At 50.3% G+C, this 14,630-nt stretch overlaps 7 protein-coding genes across 7 annotated transcripts; 2 read left to right on the top strand and 5 right to left on the bottom strand.

Annotated features, from left to right (window-relative positions):
- Nucleotides 1-422: 422 nt before the first annotated feature.
- GT037_000200 (uncharacterized protein) lies at nucleotides 423-782 on the bottom strand (the record flags this gene model as incomplete). Its single annotated transcript, XM_038925247.1, has 1 exon — nucleotides 423-782. The coding sequence occupies one exon, from the start codon at nucleotides 780-782 to the stop codon at nucleotides 423-425; it is 360 nt and encodes a 119-aa protein (XP_038791103.1).
- Nucleotides 783-3,041: 2,259 nt separating this feature from the next.
- On the top strand, nucleotides 3,042-3,513 carry GT037_000199 (uncharacterized protein; the record flags this gene model as incomplete). The annotated part of the gene is made up of 4 exons (XM_038925246.1): nucleotides 3,042-3,202; nucleotides 3,258-3,362; nucleotides 3,420-3,431; nucleotides 3,480-3,513. 4 exons carry the CDS (start codon nucleotides 3,042-3,044, stop codon nucleotides 3,511-3,513), a joined length of 312 nt encoding a protein of 103 aa, XP_038791102.1.
- A 146-nt stretch (nucleotides 3,514-3,659) lies between these two features.
- On the bottom strand, nucleotides 3,660-8,111 carry GT037_000198 (uncharacterized protein; the record flags this gene model as incomplete). The annotated part of the gene is made up of 7 exons (XM_038925245.1): nucleotides 3,660-3,978; nucleotides 4,036-4,266; nucleotides 5,333-6,205; nucleotides 6,259-6,571; nucleotides 6,654-6,741; nucleotides 7,451-7,479; nucleotides 7,532-8,111. 7 exons carry the CDS (start codon nucleotides 8,109-8,111, stop codon nucleotides 3,660-3,662), a joined length of 2,433 nt encoding a protein of 810 aa, XP_038791101.1.
- A 728-nt stretch (nucleotides 8,112-8,839) lies between these two features.
- On the bottom strand, nucleotides 8,840-9,292 carry GT037_000197 (uncharacterized protein; the record flags this gene model as incomplete). The annotated part of the gene is made up of 1 exon (XM_038925244.1): nucleotides 8,840-9,292. The coding sequence occupies one exon, from the start codon at nucleotides 9,290-9,292 to the stop codon at nucleotides 8,840-8,842; it is 453 nt and encodes a 150-aa protein (XP_038791100.1).
- A 512-nt stretch (nucleotides 9,293-9,804) lies between these two features.
- Nucleotides 9,805-10,917, top strand: GT037_000196 (uncharacterized protein; the record flags this gene model as incomplete). The annotated part of the gene is made up of 3 exons (XM_038925243.1): nucleotides 9,805-10,307; nucleotides 10,360-10,852; nucleotides 10,900-10,917. 3 exons carry the CDS (start codon nucleotides 9,805-9,807, stop codon nucleotides 10,915-10,917), a joined length of 1,014 nt encoding a protein of 337 aa, XP_038791099.1.
- A 267-nt stretch (nucleotides 10,918-11,184) lies between these two features.
- Nucleotides 11,185-11,769, bottom strand: GT037_000195 (uncharacterized protein; the record flags this gene model as incomplete). The annotated part of the gene is made up of 1 exon (XM_038925242.1): nucleotides 11,185-11,769. The coding sequence occupies one exon, from the start codon at nucleotides 11,767-11,769 to the stop codon at nucleotides 11,185-11,187; it is 585 nt and encodes a 194-aa protein (XP_038791098.1).
- Nucleotides 11,770-12,357: 588 nt separating this feature from the next.
- Nucleotides 12,358-14,548, bottom strand: GT037_000194 (uncharacterized protein; the record flags this gene model as incomplete). The annotated part of the gene is made up of 2 exons (XM_038925241.1): nucleotides 12,358-13,359; nucleotides 13,673-14,548. 2 exons carry the CDS (start codon nucleotides 14,546-14,548, stop codon nucleotides 12,358-12,360), a joined length of 1,878 nt encoding a protein of 625 aa, XP_038791097.1.
- Between the last annotated feature and the right edge of the window lie 82 nt (nucleotides 14,549-14,630).

Below are 14,630 nucleotides of genomic sequence, written 5' to 3'. Positions count from 1 at the left end.
TCAAAAAGGCGATAACGAAGACCGTATGTGAAACTTGGGTCTTCGTTCCCCAAAACAAATACTATTGGAAATCACAAAATGTTATGGCTATTCAAAACTGTACACAAATACTTGCATGTGTTTCCTACACTTCTCGAATCATTCCATATCAAGTTTGTTTCCCTATTCCGACTCTCTCTACCAACACCACCCTCTATTATCTCAAAAACACAAGATGGATTGGGCCATGGAGAAGCACTTTGACGAGCAGCGAGGTTACCAAGGGAGAGCTAGTAGCGAAAAACCAAATGATGGCCGAAAAAGACTGATGTTCGGACAGTCGTTATGGCATGCACACATGTGGGTCAGAGTCAGGAATTGATGACATGGATTCGTAACTACTTTGACTTTGAGAGTCATGCATCCCTCGGAGTAGGTCTGTCCTAAGCTGGGCATTGCTGCGGCGTAAGTCCATCCCACCTGCACTGGAGCAACTTCTTCGCATCAACAGCCTGTGCTCTCCGCTCTCCTTGAGCCATCCTCTTCGCGCCATCCACCGAACCCCTCTTAGCCGGCGCCTGAGCCGGCACAAATGACGACGAGCAACCCGAGTAGTTCACGCACACTGGGCCCTGGGGGCAGTTGTAGTTGGCACAAGCCTGACCAGGGCCGCAGTCAAGATCGCTCGAACAGGTAGGCTGAGTGCAGCCAGTAGCTGTGTCGCAGACGCCGTATTGCTGGCCACCGGGTGTGCGGGGATCACAATAGCAGTTCGACGAGCAGCCTCCCTGACCTCCTTGCATGTTCGGCTTGTTGCAGATAGGACCGCGGTACTGTGCGACAGCCGTGACCGTCTCGACAATTGTTGTAATCGCGACTACTGTAGAATCGCATACCTACAAATCAGCTTTTGCTGCCCCCTGTTCTATTGTTAGTGTTGTAGCTGGTGTTGTGATGTTGGAAATCAGCCTTTATGTGGCGCGCACTCGCTGTTGCGCTTTCCACGATACAACTACGCTACGACACTACTAACAAGTAGGCTACCATTCTCTCGCCTCTCCTTATATCTTAATAGTATTAGCGAAGGACTGCATGTAGAGCTTGGGTCTGAGTTTCTATATCCGGCTCATCGGTTTCGCAGCCAAAGTTAAGGAGGAACGGCATTTAGTGCTGGGTGAGTTCATAGATTAGGAAGTCGCCACACGAAATATACGGCTCCCTGAGGCCATGGCTTATGACTAACCTGGCTGCGCTACTTCACGGTTTGGTGGATCTGTCTCTTGGTTCACTGGTAGATGCTAACACCTTTACAATCGAGAAATTCTCTCAAGCACTCCATGACTTGTGTCTCCTTGAAAGAAGAGGAAGAACTGCATATCATTCTCACTAGCTGACTCCAAACTCGATGCCGACAGTAATTCTAGGACCAAACTGAATTATGTGCAAGGGAGCTCGCGGCTCTAGAGCAATGACACCAACCATCTCATGCTTTGGGTATAAAGCTTCCATAACGTATCGAATCGTCTAAGTCTGTTAGATCACTGAATCATTCTAGATCATGAAAGAAAAAAATAAATTACCGTATGGGTAAGCAACAGAAAGAGAAGCATCCGATCGCAGCCTTAGCAGTTGTAGTAGCAGACACCAGCGGAAGCACAACCTCCACCACTTGGACACTGCAAGTCACCAGTGCAACACACTCCTGCTCCGTCACCGGAACATGCTTTGATTTGATTGCCGGAGTAGAGACACCTGTTTCGTCCAAGCATTTGTGCGTTGTCGGAGATTTGAACGGCAGAGTCAGGAACCGGGGAAGCTGTCGCTAGTGTAAGGCTGAGAAGCACAGAAGAGAGGATGCGAAGAGGCTGCATGGCGGTCGGGTTTTCGAGGGTATTATGTCAAAGTCAACTGAGTAGCTGGTAGATGATAGACATTCCAGAAGAGCGTATGTCCGAGTATTTATATTGCTGTTTGGTATGTCCGTAGATCAATTCTTGTCTCTCTATACTGATAGGTATCTTCGTCATGGCATGAGCCTCACCTGGGCAATCTATTAGAATGGGTCGTGGGTTCTTCGCCGTGCTAGATGGGCAACGATCAACATAAAGCCGTAGCTGGTATTCTCATCGCTATTTCCCTGTTCAACATACATGGCATTCATGGCCTTGGCTTCACTCACTTCAGTGAATGGACATGTACATTTGCATGCAGCGGAAACCAGGTAGCCGGAAAACACACCTGCATTACCATCTACCTATGTATTCCTACATGATTACTGAACAGCGATACTCCTCCAATTCGGCATCACGATTATCGTCAAAACCATTCCGTTTCAGATTCATTCGGGCCTCGGAGGAGAGCACTCATCCCGGTGCCTTTACGTACGGATTAGTTCCTGGCGCTAGCCAAGTCCGTGCTAGTGCTAGCGTAAGCTGCCCAGCCGGCAGCTGCGCAATGGGTCCACAATTCACTGTTTGCGATACTGCGATGCTTCAGATGTCTTCTTCCGTACAGTATCTATGCTCGGAAGCTCTTTGGCGGCAGCGGGTTTCCGGGTTACCGCCTCAATTGAACCCTGCAGCTTGGTCTAGTCCATCGGTACTTAGGTACCCGACAACCACTTCACGAGCAGTTTGGTTCGGCACTTTTGCGGTAGCGCGATATCAACTCAATCATGAGCAGTCAGACTATCTGCTCGCTGCCACTTGTTTGGTGAGAAGAGCATTACCCGTTTCCTCTTACACTGCACTCTATCATTCACATCTCATGGAAAGTCTTCACCAAACGATCCCTACTCTTTTCCGCCTTCACGACGTGGTGAAATTGCCTACCTAGCTTGAGCTAGTTGCGGATATATCGCGGCGGAAATCAAGTAGGAACCACAATTAATCCAGAATGCCCAGGTACATCGGTGAGACACTGTTGATTAGTGACCGCTCATTGCTGCTGGACAAGAATTCATCCGTATAAGGTGTCAAGATCGGGTATATATCTGCGTTCATCACACGGCTAGTGGTTTGGTACACCCTTGGAGGAATAACGTATCCTCGTCATCCACTACCATGAAACTTGCTCTGCCAATTCTTGCGGCTATTGCTACCTCTTCAGAGGCCGCCTTTTGTAATGGAGGATGGGGTTTACCGTCAGGGTCTTCATGTCCCAGTCCCTATGTGAGTACAGCACGGATCACTAGAAAACCAGCACCTACTGCTGGTCCTTCTGCGTGAGTTATTAGCGAAGCACAAGAAGAAGAATCTCAATTCACAATACGTGTATAGTGTCAAGAACCAGGAAGTCCAAATCCGACTTTCCCTACATTTAGGACTTGCGTATACCCTGGTAGGAGTGGACAGCCCGCCCTCGACTCTTGCAACGGTAGCGGAGTAAGTGTTAAATCCGATTCCGGGCAAAGAAAAAGAGACTAACAGCTGTGTGACTAGTTTATCCAATGCGTAAGTGATTTGTGAATGTGTTAATCTCTGATATACTGATGCATGTAGTGCACCATTTGAGCATTTGCGTACTATACCCTGAATTATTGTAGACGAAAGTGTGGATACCAGACTAGTATTACCATCTCCTGAAATACCATGCCATACAACCTCCTCGAAGATAGCACTCAGCAATACTCTTACAATGAAACACATGCTACCCACCTCCCTCCTGCTCAAGCTAACCCCCTACTTCGCACAAACCTGACCCTTTGCCGCCTGTAAGTTCTTCTGATTCTGCATCGTCCCATCCATGACCTCCTGCACCAACATCTTGATCGTCTCTCCATCCACCGCTGCATTACCCTTCAAACTCTTGACCTGATCAATCTCCTTGGTCTGCGCACCAGCTACAATTGCTAGTCCATCAGCAGCTGGGCTGTTGATCTCCTTGGCAAGTTTCTGGTTGTTGGCGCGGATGTCGACGCCGCGTTGTTGGATTGCAAGAACGGAGGTTTGGGTGGCGTTGAAGCCGGCGGTTCCGCCTTGAAGTTTTAGGGCGTACACGCTAAGGGGGGTACCTGTCAGTATTGTGGAGTTTTGTGCTGAAGGGGAGTAAACATACCCTTTTAGCTCTTGGGCTTGAATGTCGAGGTTGGCTTGGATGCCTTGCTCGAGCTTGGTTTGGATGGCGGCGCAGTTGGTGGTGGCAGAGGCTTGGGGAGCTGGAGCTGCGATGGCGGAGGCGAAAAGGCAAAGGAGGGTGAAGGTCTTCATTTTGGCGTATGTGCGAAGCGCGAATGGTAGATATAAGATTAGGTATATGTGTACGTTGATGTATGTAGTAAATTGAAGTCTAGCTCACTCCAGGTGAGTAGCGATTGTAGAGGAAGGAACGAAGGGATGCTTGAGAAGATTGATGAGACAGATGCATTATTCCACAGACACCTGAGCGCTGTCTTATACTTCCTCGCATCCCGAGCCTCCGATTACACAGTCTATATAATTTACGGGCCGATGAAGTCACCTTTGGGCGCTGAGCCACGCATGCTCTCACAACCTGCACCTCATGAACAGCGCTCCCAACCTTATCAGAATCCGGAGAGAGGGAACCGGGATTACTCTTTGACAGTTTGCTCATGCGGAGTTCGCTTCTTCTCGTCCCATTCGTACGGTGAGAAAACTGGAGACGGCCGTGAGACTCGAAACAGGGTGTTCGCGTCGCAGATCTGCAGTGAAACAAATCGGACCGCGGTTTACGGGGCGATGAGCTTGTCAAAGCTTGTAATGTTGGCAGTGTATGTTCTGGAAGCTGCGCGAAATGTGCTCCTCTCGTGATGACATGTGCACAATAAAGTTGTGGTTGGTGTTGAGTTTGATGGTGCCGCAGGTGTCAGACATCGTTAGTCTAGGCCGCGTCAGATTAGCGCCAACTCCAATGGCTACATACGATCTTGCAAGTTGCCTACGAACTTGTATGGACAGGTGAATATGGTTCCGAGTTACATGGCTGCCATTCACCACCCTGAGCATGTCACCACGGCAACATATATGCTCCCGTCCCGCCGCGTTCTCCACACATAACCTTACATCGTACATCAGAACATAGCAGATGCAATTATACTTTTTTTCATTATCAAACGGCATACTAAACTACGTGAGACGCCGTGCATCCTTCCTTCCCAATTTCCAAGGAAGGAATGAAAGAAAAACTCAAATCGATCCTCCGAAAGCCTACTAGGAGGTGGTCGCAGAGGGGATATCGTTGTGATCCTAATGTTACAGTGTTTCCATTTCATTTTCCGCCTATTCCGTACGCAGATCGTAAGGTCGTGAAAGTGGCACGTATGGCAGTCGTATCAAAGGGGGAAGGATATGACCGAACATTGCTTGTCGGTGGTGAATGGTAGCGAGACGCTTACAACTCCTGCTTAGCAGAGGCAGAGGCGGAGCTGGCGCTAGCGGCAGCAGCATCGTATCCGCTCTGGGCAGACTTTGAGGCAACAGAGGAAGCGCTGGAAGCAGATGAGGAGGCAGCGGCGTTGGCGCTAGCAGCCGACTTAGAGATAGAGGACGAGGATGAGGAAGCAGCCTTGGCAGCAGCGCCAGTAAGGGAGCTGGCGCTGGATCCGGCAGCATCAGTAGCGGAGGCAACGCTAGCCTCAGCGAGACCAATCTGTTGCTTGATCAAGTCGGTGTAGTAAGCAAATCCACCGGTGGCAGCAGCGTACTGGTTGCCGGCCTTGGAGGTAGCGGCACCATAAGCGGAAGCACCAGAAGCAGAAACAGATTCGGCAGAGGCAGAAGCGCTGTCGCCGTAGAGACGAGCGCGGTGCTTGCGGGCAAGAGCGATGAGCTCGTTACGCTTGGAACCCTGGGGAACCTTGATGCCGTTCTTGTCAGCCCACTCCTTGATCTGGCTGTCAGACCAAGAGTCAAGAAGGGCGTCACTGAGGCTCTGCTGAGCGTTGGCAGCAGCGGAAGAAACGGAAGCGTAGGCACTCTGGGATTGCTGGCTAGCAAGACGAGACTGACGGCGGAGAGCAGCAATCATCGAGTCGCGGGTGCTGGGCTGGGGAACGTTGTAACCGCGCTCGTCGAACCAAGCCTTGAGGTCAGAGTCAGACCAGGAAGCGTAGAGCCAGTCACCGGGGTAGTTGGCAGTCTCCTTGGCCTTCTCGGCTGCGGACTGGTAGTTGTCACGGACGGCTGCGAGAAGAGAGTCACGCTGGCGGGGCTGGGGGACGGGGATGCCGTGCTTGTCGGCAAAAGCCTTGAGCTGGGAGTCCGACCAACTGTGGATTGTTAGCCATTGTGCAGATGATGTGATGCTGGCACCGGCACGTACGAATCGAAGATCCAGTCCTTGATGCTACCATAGGCCTGGTTCGCCGAGTCCTCAGTCTCAGTCCAGTAGACCTTGACCTGCTCAGCGAGGCTCTTGGCATCCTTCTCAGTGCCCTTCTTGGCCTGCTGGCCCTTGAGCGTCAGGTAGTTCTGGAGAGTCTGTGCATCCCAGCTGGTGTAGGGAGTCACAACCTTGTCGTTCCAGTTGGCCTTGACCGTCGACTGGAGGTTCTTGCGGTCAGAGGGGCTGGGGTGGGGAACGCCGTGGTCGCTCAGCCAGCGCTCAAGCTCCGTCTCATGCCACTTGTCGTAGACTGCTTCCTGACGTCAGGTGACTGCTGCATGACGCGATGGGCAATTCGAAAACAAAAGGGAGGGCTTGTTTACTATACGCACCGGCGCTTCCAAACCAGCTGTTGGCCGTTGCTGTAGCAGCAAGCGATGCCACGAGAGTGGACGTAATGGAGAACCTCATGATGTGCGGCTGTGAGAATGCTTAATATCGGTGATAGAGAAAAAGACGAGGGTCGGGATTTAGGCAAACTCGGCAGAGGTGTGAGGACTAGAGGTAATGGTGGGCAAAGCGTTTATGAGGGGAGGGACACACAATGGCGGGTAGATTGTGTGCGTGGAAGTGACGTAGTGCTGCACGTATGGAGCTTGGACAAACAAGATCCCCAACGCGCCTGCCTCCAGAAGCAGCCAATGAGGAGCTATGGCCACATGCAACCGCGTCTTTCGACTGTGCGCAATTGTGAGATCGTCTTCTGCAAACACGGTCTAGGCCTTTGTTATGTTTGACATCTGACAGTCTGGGAGAACCCCCGAGGCATGTCATCTTGTTTGCCATGTCAAAACTCATCATCATCATCATGGCACAGGTGGCACGAAATAGCTCCACTCGGCTGTGCCGTGTGTCGCCATGGCATTTCAAAAAATTCCCATCCCCATAATGCGGGGGCGATCACCACGCTAGCCCACTACGTCATCGGCCCAGCATGCACAAGAGTTATGAAGCTCAGCCCTTCTTCTACACGCAACAATTCATGGGTAGCACGCAAACACGTCAATCAAGTACTTGGTGCTTGATGGATGCCGTGCATTTCCTGAGACCCTCGACAGTCATTTCTAGCTAATTATACATCAGGGTCATGTTGTTCGCGCTCTGCATAACCTCTTGCTCATCCTCGTACGCCTTCAGATCCACTTCGTCCACCTTCGCCTGTGCACTTGTTAACAACATGTCCAATGCCTGTCGCTTTGATATAACGTACCTTTCCAGAAGCTGGCAGGCACCTTGTCCTTCTCTGCTTCCTCGTTGTCGACCTTCTCATGCGCCTGTTCCGCCCGGTTATCCATGTCTTTGTTGTGTTGCTTGACATCCTCGCCCTCTTCTTCGGGTGCAGGAGGGTTTTCGTTGAGAATTTTGGGTTTCGCACCTTTGACTTCGTTGGGGCTGGGCTTGTTGTCTTGACCCTGCTTGACGGCTGGCTCTTTGCTGTCCTTCATCTGGCGTGCAAATGTCGAGAACTCGCGCTTGCCAGACTTGTTTGATGAAGGAGCCGGCGACTCTGATGTGGGCTTGGGAGACTCATTCTGGTTTGAGTTGCCGTCCTTGTTTGGCGACGACGAAGACTGGCCTTGGGCAACCTTGGGCGGCGCGGGGCCGGGATGCTCGAGGTTCTCGCTGGGGTTCTGGCCCTGCTTCTCCGGTGACTCTCCAGCTGGGTTGCCCTTACCAGAACCGTAATCTGAGGTCGCGAAGCGGACTTGTATACGGGCACGGGGGGCCGCCGAAAGTGCGGGTCGTAGAGCTGCCGAACGCAGCATCGACATGGGGCGAAGGAAGCTCATGATGTAAATTGGTACAAAGGAATTGAGATTGACAAAGATTCTGGTGTTGCGAGATGTATAGGTTTGAGTTAAGTTGGTTGTATGCAAGACGTCGAGTTCTCGAGCTGTAGTTTGTCTAAGCTCGCGTTGACGTCATGGTTTAGCCGCGACGCACGTCACAGGAGGAGGCTCGAATAACCACATCTGCGCTGCAGCGGCGATCGCTTAGCCTTACAGCCACTCAAGGATACTGCACTCCTGCCCGCACTGAGAGGTGAATATGCCCTGTTTATATGTCTACAAAGCTTGCGCTAAGTACGATTCAGACTTTGACCTTTACGTATACATGCTTAGCAATACGAGTAGCTATCAAAAGCATAACAACAGCCTCAGGATCGCATAATGACCTTGACTTCATGGTCTTACGGCTGAGCGGGCACCGAATTCAAGCAACCAAGGAGTTTTTTTTTTTTTTTGGAGCGACATACAGGAGCCTGAAGACTACATGGGTAACGAGGCTGGAACACCAGTGTACGACCCAGACGCCTCTGAAGACAACATAACCTCTCAAAACGAGTGATATTTTTTTCAGACGTAACACCAGGTGCATTGATTCACTCTTATGGTTCAACTCTCGTAATCATACTACCTGTTCTTATCGCACCTTAGCTCCACCACCAAAGTTTCCTCAATCATAACAAAATCAAAGCCATACACTCGAATCGGGTAAAAAGCCACTCTTTCCGTTCTTACAGCGACGCTTTCTCGATTCGTCCATCCTGCTTAGTATATGGAGTCGGCTTGTTTTCTCTCTTCCACCTCTTGTGCGCCTCGCTCACCAATGGCGGTGGTATCAATCCTTGGATCTTCCACAGATCTCTCCGTGGTTCTTCGATATGAAATTCCCAATCATAGCCTTTATCTGCAACATGAGGCTTTATCACAGAGTCGATTTGATGAATCCACGCCTCGCGCTCCTCAGCAGCATTGTGAGTTCCTGCTAGCTCGAAGATGACGAGTCGCACCATCTTGTCATCCTTCACGCCACCGACATACTGAGATGACGTCGGGACAAATGATACGTTAGTGTAAAAGGGCGGAATCATCTTGTATATCTTGGAGGTAACGTCCTTGGCAAACGCCTCGCGGGAGGCTTCGTCAGTGAAAGTTGCTGAGCCATGGAGCACGAGCCAGATAGGCATCTTCGATGTATCTTGCAGAAAACGTCCTGAAAAAGATTTTCGATAAGAGAAGCAATTGTCACGTTCAAAGATCTCGGAATAATTAGGATTTGTCTCAATCCAGTCAACCACCCTCGCTTCTTATGCTGCTGCTGCTGCTGCTGCTCCTGCTCTCTATACCTCGGTTCAAGCTACCTATGGAGCGGGGTTCAATGTTTATTATTCACTGGAAGAGTAAAAGATCATACAGCTTACGCGCGTAGGGTTTGATGTTTAGTACCCTGCTTACTTACCCAGAGTTCGGTGTTTAGTGATCACCCGAGGATCAAGCTCGAACCCCCCTCCATATACTGCCTTCCTTCACGACAGGTCGAAGAGTGCCCCTTTAGTTTCAGTAGCGATCCAATCTACTTGCATCTCAATCTAGCCCTTGCACTTATCCGGAAAAAGCATCCTAATCACCTCCGATTAGGTAGGGCTGCACCATCAGCTTTCAGTATACCCAAAGCTCATTGCCTCATCGCTGGCGCAAAATGGCGTCCAAAACAATTCTCATGACTGGCGTCTCAGGGTTTGTCGGTATCCAGACCCTTTTGTCTTTCACGTCTGCGGGATACTTCGTTCGTGGGACTGTTCGGAGCCAGAAGTCTGCAGCGCAAGTACGCACCGCCGCCAACAAGCTTGGAGTCTCTGGTCTGAAGTACGATCTGGTAATTGTTCCTGATATCACCGCACCAGGCGCATTCGACAGTCATCTCGATGGTGTCGACGGCATAATCCATGTGGCTTCGCCTTTCTATAACGGTGTCAAGAATTTTGACGATGTATACATTCCTGCCGTCCATGGTACTCTTGGAATTCTAAAAAGTGCTGCGAAAAGGACTGATGGCAGAATCAAACGTGTAGTAGTAACATCGTCATTTGCAGCTGTCTGTGACTTTTCAAAGGGTCCACGACCAGGGTACGTCTACACCGAGAAGGATTGGAATCCGATCACCAAGGAGCAAGCACTCAAAGTCAAGCCACTTCAATACGTGTAAGTCGCAGTCAAAGAATGTATTGAAAAAAACACTAATTGAATATAAAAGCGCTTCCAAGAAGCTCGCAGAACTTGCTGCGTGGGACTTTGTAGAAGCCGAAAAGCCAAGCTTCAGCCTCGCGACCGTTAATCCCCCCATGATTTATGGTCCAGTCGCCCAGCTTGACTCCACTGCGAACTTAAATCAATCCGCGCTCGACATCTGGAACCTGATGACGGGACATGTCAAAGAAGTTCCACCAACACCTCTGCCTGCGTTTTGCGACGTTCGGGATGTCGCTCAAACACACCTTAAAGCATTCGAGCATGCGACTGGAGGACGGTTCCTACCAGTCGGTGGGACATTCCTTTTCCAGGATGTTTGTGCTATACTGAAAGACGTGGCGCCTGAATGGGCCGGCTTAGTGCCAGATCCAGAAGGTAAACCGCGCCATGAACATTTCTTGGTAGACAACTTTTGGACAGAGAAGGAGCTAGGAATGAGCTTCAGAGGGTTAAAAGAAACAATTACGGATACAGTAGAGTCGTTCAGAGCCATGCAGGTAAGGAGTAGTTGCTTTGAACAAGGTTCTTCACTAACTTGTAACAGACAAAACCTAACCTCTGAACTTCGAATGTTCAAAGTTAACTCAGGATCGAGTACCAGTATATTATATCGTACCCGAGAGATATTCGCGACCTCTCATTTCGTTCGGTACTAGGTACTTATACCAATGTTTACAATAGATTAAAGGGAATAGTTTCTTGATGGAGAACTGAAATTGCAAAGAACGTCTTGCATATTAATAGCCATACCTGCGTTTCACACAGAAGCGTCAGCACCAAACACAAACAAACCGTCTTTAATCTCTTAGACTCCTATAACGCATGCTAATTACATTCTCTTAACTCGTTTTGCAATGTTTTCTAACAATCTATAACCCCCATCAGCATCAAAACTTCCCCCAAGCTTCCTCTTCCTCACCTCAGGCGCCACCTCCCCTTCCAACCTAGGCCCTCTTCCCCAAGCCCCTTCGAAGCTCCACTCCTTCTTGAACTCTATCCTCTTCTTCTTGTCCACAATCTTAACATACCGCCACCCTTCGCTCTCCCAATGTTCACTCGGCACCTCAACCCCCTTTCTCAATTTCGCTACCGCCCTCTCCCACCGCGCAACAGTACTCGCGTACACAGTCGTACCCCGCGCCACCATATCATCCGTGATTTCCCTGTACTTTGCTTTATCAGATGCGAGTTGTCTGTACCAGTCTTCATCTGCAACGTCGAAAAAGGGGCCGTAGGACTTTTGTGGGCGTAGCAAAGGGCACGTTGGACCGCAGGCTCCGTAGGTAGCCCGAGGGGTGCAGTGAGCGCAGTAGAAGCCGTGATGTTTGTGCGAGAGGGACATGTGTATACGCGTATTTAAAGACAGTCTGATGATGGAGAGGGAGTCTTTGAGGGCGTGAATACGAGATAACATTTTGGGAGTTGCGTGGGGTGTGCGTTTGGGTGGTGAGGGAGAGCGAGGTGATGGCGGGAGGATGTCTAGCCAGGAAGAGTGGGTTTCCCTGGGTAGAGCAAAGAGTGTGCGCGGCATAGCTAGAAGTGAGGTGCCTGAATTGAGGTTGTGTGAAGAGTAGATTCACTGTGATTGGCCTCAAAAGAGTGAGAATCGGGTGTAAATAGTGATCTGTTAAGGTAAAAAAAAAAGTGTAGGCTGCAATTCGCGATACTTAGGATGGTGTGAAACTGTAAGTGAGACTGATAATACATTGTGTCAAGGTTATAATGGTGCACTATGATAGGAGGAGTCTCATCTTGCTTTTGTGGTAGTCATGAGGAGATTAAAAGACGAATACACAGTGTAGTGGAGCAAGCAGTTGCGTTGTGACATCGCGTTTGAGTGTGAGCACGTGCTAGCTGACAATGTGCTGTTGGTCTGGAAGTGATGTGCTCGGCTGTGGACGGGATGATGTTTGCCAAAGCCAAATGATCGAGCAATGGTATTATACTCTCACATCTACGTCTTAGCCTTCTATGATATAGCACGTCTATCTCTCTATGACTCTTACAGTAACGCTGTGGGAATCTTTCGCTCTCCCAATATCTCGTCGAAAGTCGTCAGAACGCGACGTCGCACCCTATCCAAGTCTTTGAGCTCTTCATGATCGCGTTCTTCTTTGGTCGCTGGACGACCTTGCTCTTCCCAGATAGGTATCTGTGGTCGAGAGAGATTGATAGACGCTCGCACCTGGTGATTTGCTTCTGATAACAGTGCCGGCTGACGTTTTAGGTCTGTGGCCGCTGGAGTTATTGGAATGTTTTCAAGATCAGGCGTGTCTGACAATCCGGTTGCATCGCTTGGGTCATCGAGTTCGAAGCTAAAGCGACGTCGTACATTAGATGGTCGTGCATCTACAGGAGACCAGACAGCTGGAGCATGAGCCGCCGCAATTCCTGAAGCGCGGCTGTTGTATGCTGTGCTGTTGTGCTTGTCATTTTCGGTCTTCTTATCTTTCGTACTGTTGTGCTTTACAGCAGCCCTACGACTCAGTCTTACTGGGTTGCTGCGAGAGCTGAAAGTAGCGTCATGTTTTCCAACAGGAGAAAGAGGGGTTTCCATGCTATTGTTTCCAGGGTTGTCGATGCTACAGGTTTCGTAATGATCTGATGATCGTGGGAATCCGGGACGTAGCCATTCATGATACATCTGTGAATACACATTGCGTTGCTCATACCAATCTGACTGTGAACGAGTAACACGCCGCTCGTAGGCTCCCTTCACAGTTTGACCGCTCTGGACTTTTACACCGCGATCAGTCATCTGTCTTTGGGGAGAAACAAACTGCGAAGCGCCCTCTAGACGATGCGGACGACGTTGCACAACCTCGTAAGCTTGCTCGCAGCAAGGGTCTCCTATCTCAAGTTCTACTCTTCGTAATGACATACCAGTGTGATCGACATCTCCATTGATGATAGTGAAGGCGACACGATCCCCTACTCTAACTTGTCTTCCTCGGTGTTCCATGTAGGTGTGAATGAAACTTTGCTTGGTTGTGGTACTGGCGAGCTATCTGATCATAGCATGCGGATGGCGCTAGTTTTCAGGTTCGCAAATTGTTTGCCAAAGACCGACATCGTGAAGGTGTATGGGTTTCCAGAAGATTGTGTGACATCGTGAATATTGTACGACATCCGGTATTCGTCGTGTAAGTTCGAGAACTGTAGGAGGTATTGGCATGCGGCCTACAGTATTCGTGATATGTATTTCGTAGGTTCCAAGATAGGACCAACCTTTATGGCGCATATCGTGTGAGAAGCCATGATGCACAATGCACAAGTTTTCTGTCATCTTCCAGGCGCCTGCCTCAAGCCTCATCCACCTCTTCCTCCTTCCTCGTCTCAACCTCCCTCTCCAATGCCTCAACACTCATCGGACACTTCCTCCCCTCCCACTTCTTCTGTTCTTCCCTTGCAAATCCCTCCAAGCTCAACATACCCACACACAAGAACCCCAACACCTCTCTATCTGTATCAAACACCTCCCACCACTCGCACTCTGGCATCTTGATCCCTGTCTCTCTCGCCGCCAGATAGATAGCTGCCGTCGCCAGCGCTGGTGGCTGATGCGTAAGGTACAGGCACTGCGGACTCAGTAACGCGGTATTCAAGTGCGCAATCGCACGTTTCGCAAGTTCGGACGCGCGGGGATGGGAGAAGATGTCGAGTGCTTGCATATAGGTTATACACAGCGTGTACGGTAACTGGACGGCAACATTGAAGCCAAGAGTACGAAGAATACGTTGTTCGGTTGTGAACAGCGTTGCGCGGCGCCGCTCGTACGTGCCCTCGCTCACATAACATCTCGCCGCATCCTTCGACTGCTCCAGATGGTCTCCGTCGAAATAGGTAACCGGCAACGAATCAAGATACGCGTACACATTAACCAGACTGCGCGCTGACTTGGGATAGGCAGAGAGCTTTGTGGTGAGGTATAGCGATGCGGCTGAGACTTGTTCTGCGCCGAATTCTGCGAGACTTCCTCCTTCCGGGCCGAGCCAGAAGCGCATGAACACTACAATAGCTTGTGCGACGACTTCTTGTGGGAGGCGGAGGAGTATACCGGCGGCTTGTGTGAGGCGAGCGCCGGCGAAACGGATTGAGTCTTCGAGATCAGATGGGATGCCGTCGATTTGGGAACCGGAGGCTTCGAGCTGGGCTACGGTTGCCAATGGGTTTGCGAGGGGCGAGGGCTGCATATCGGAGGTGTTGTACGGGGACTGGAAGTCTTGCGACAACGTTGTGGAGTTGTGGGAGCTTTGGCGCAGAAAGATGTTGGAG

This window comes from Alternaria burnsii, assembly GCF_013036055.1.
Source record: "Alternaria burnsii strain CBS107.38 chromosome Unknown 705, whole genome shotgun sequence".
Taxonomy (NCBI): domain Eukaryota; kingdom Fungi; phylum Ascomycota; class Dothideomycetes; order Pleosporales; family Pleosporaceae; genus Alternaria; species Alternaria burnsii.
The sequence above is the reverse complement of the archived record's forward strand: the minus strand, read 5'-3'. Positions and strand labels throughout refer to the sequence as shown.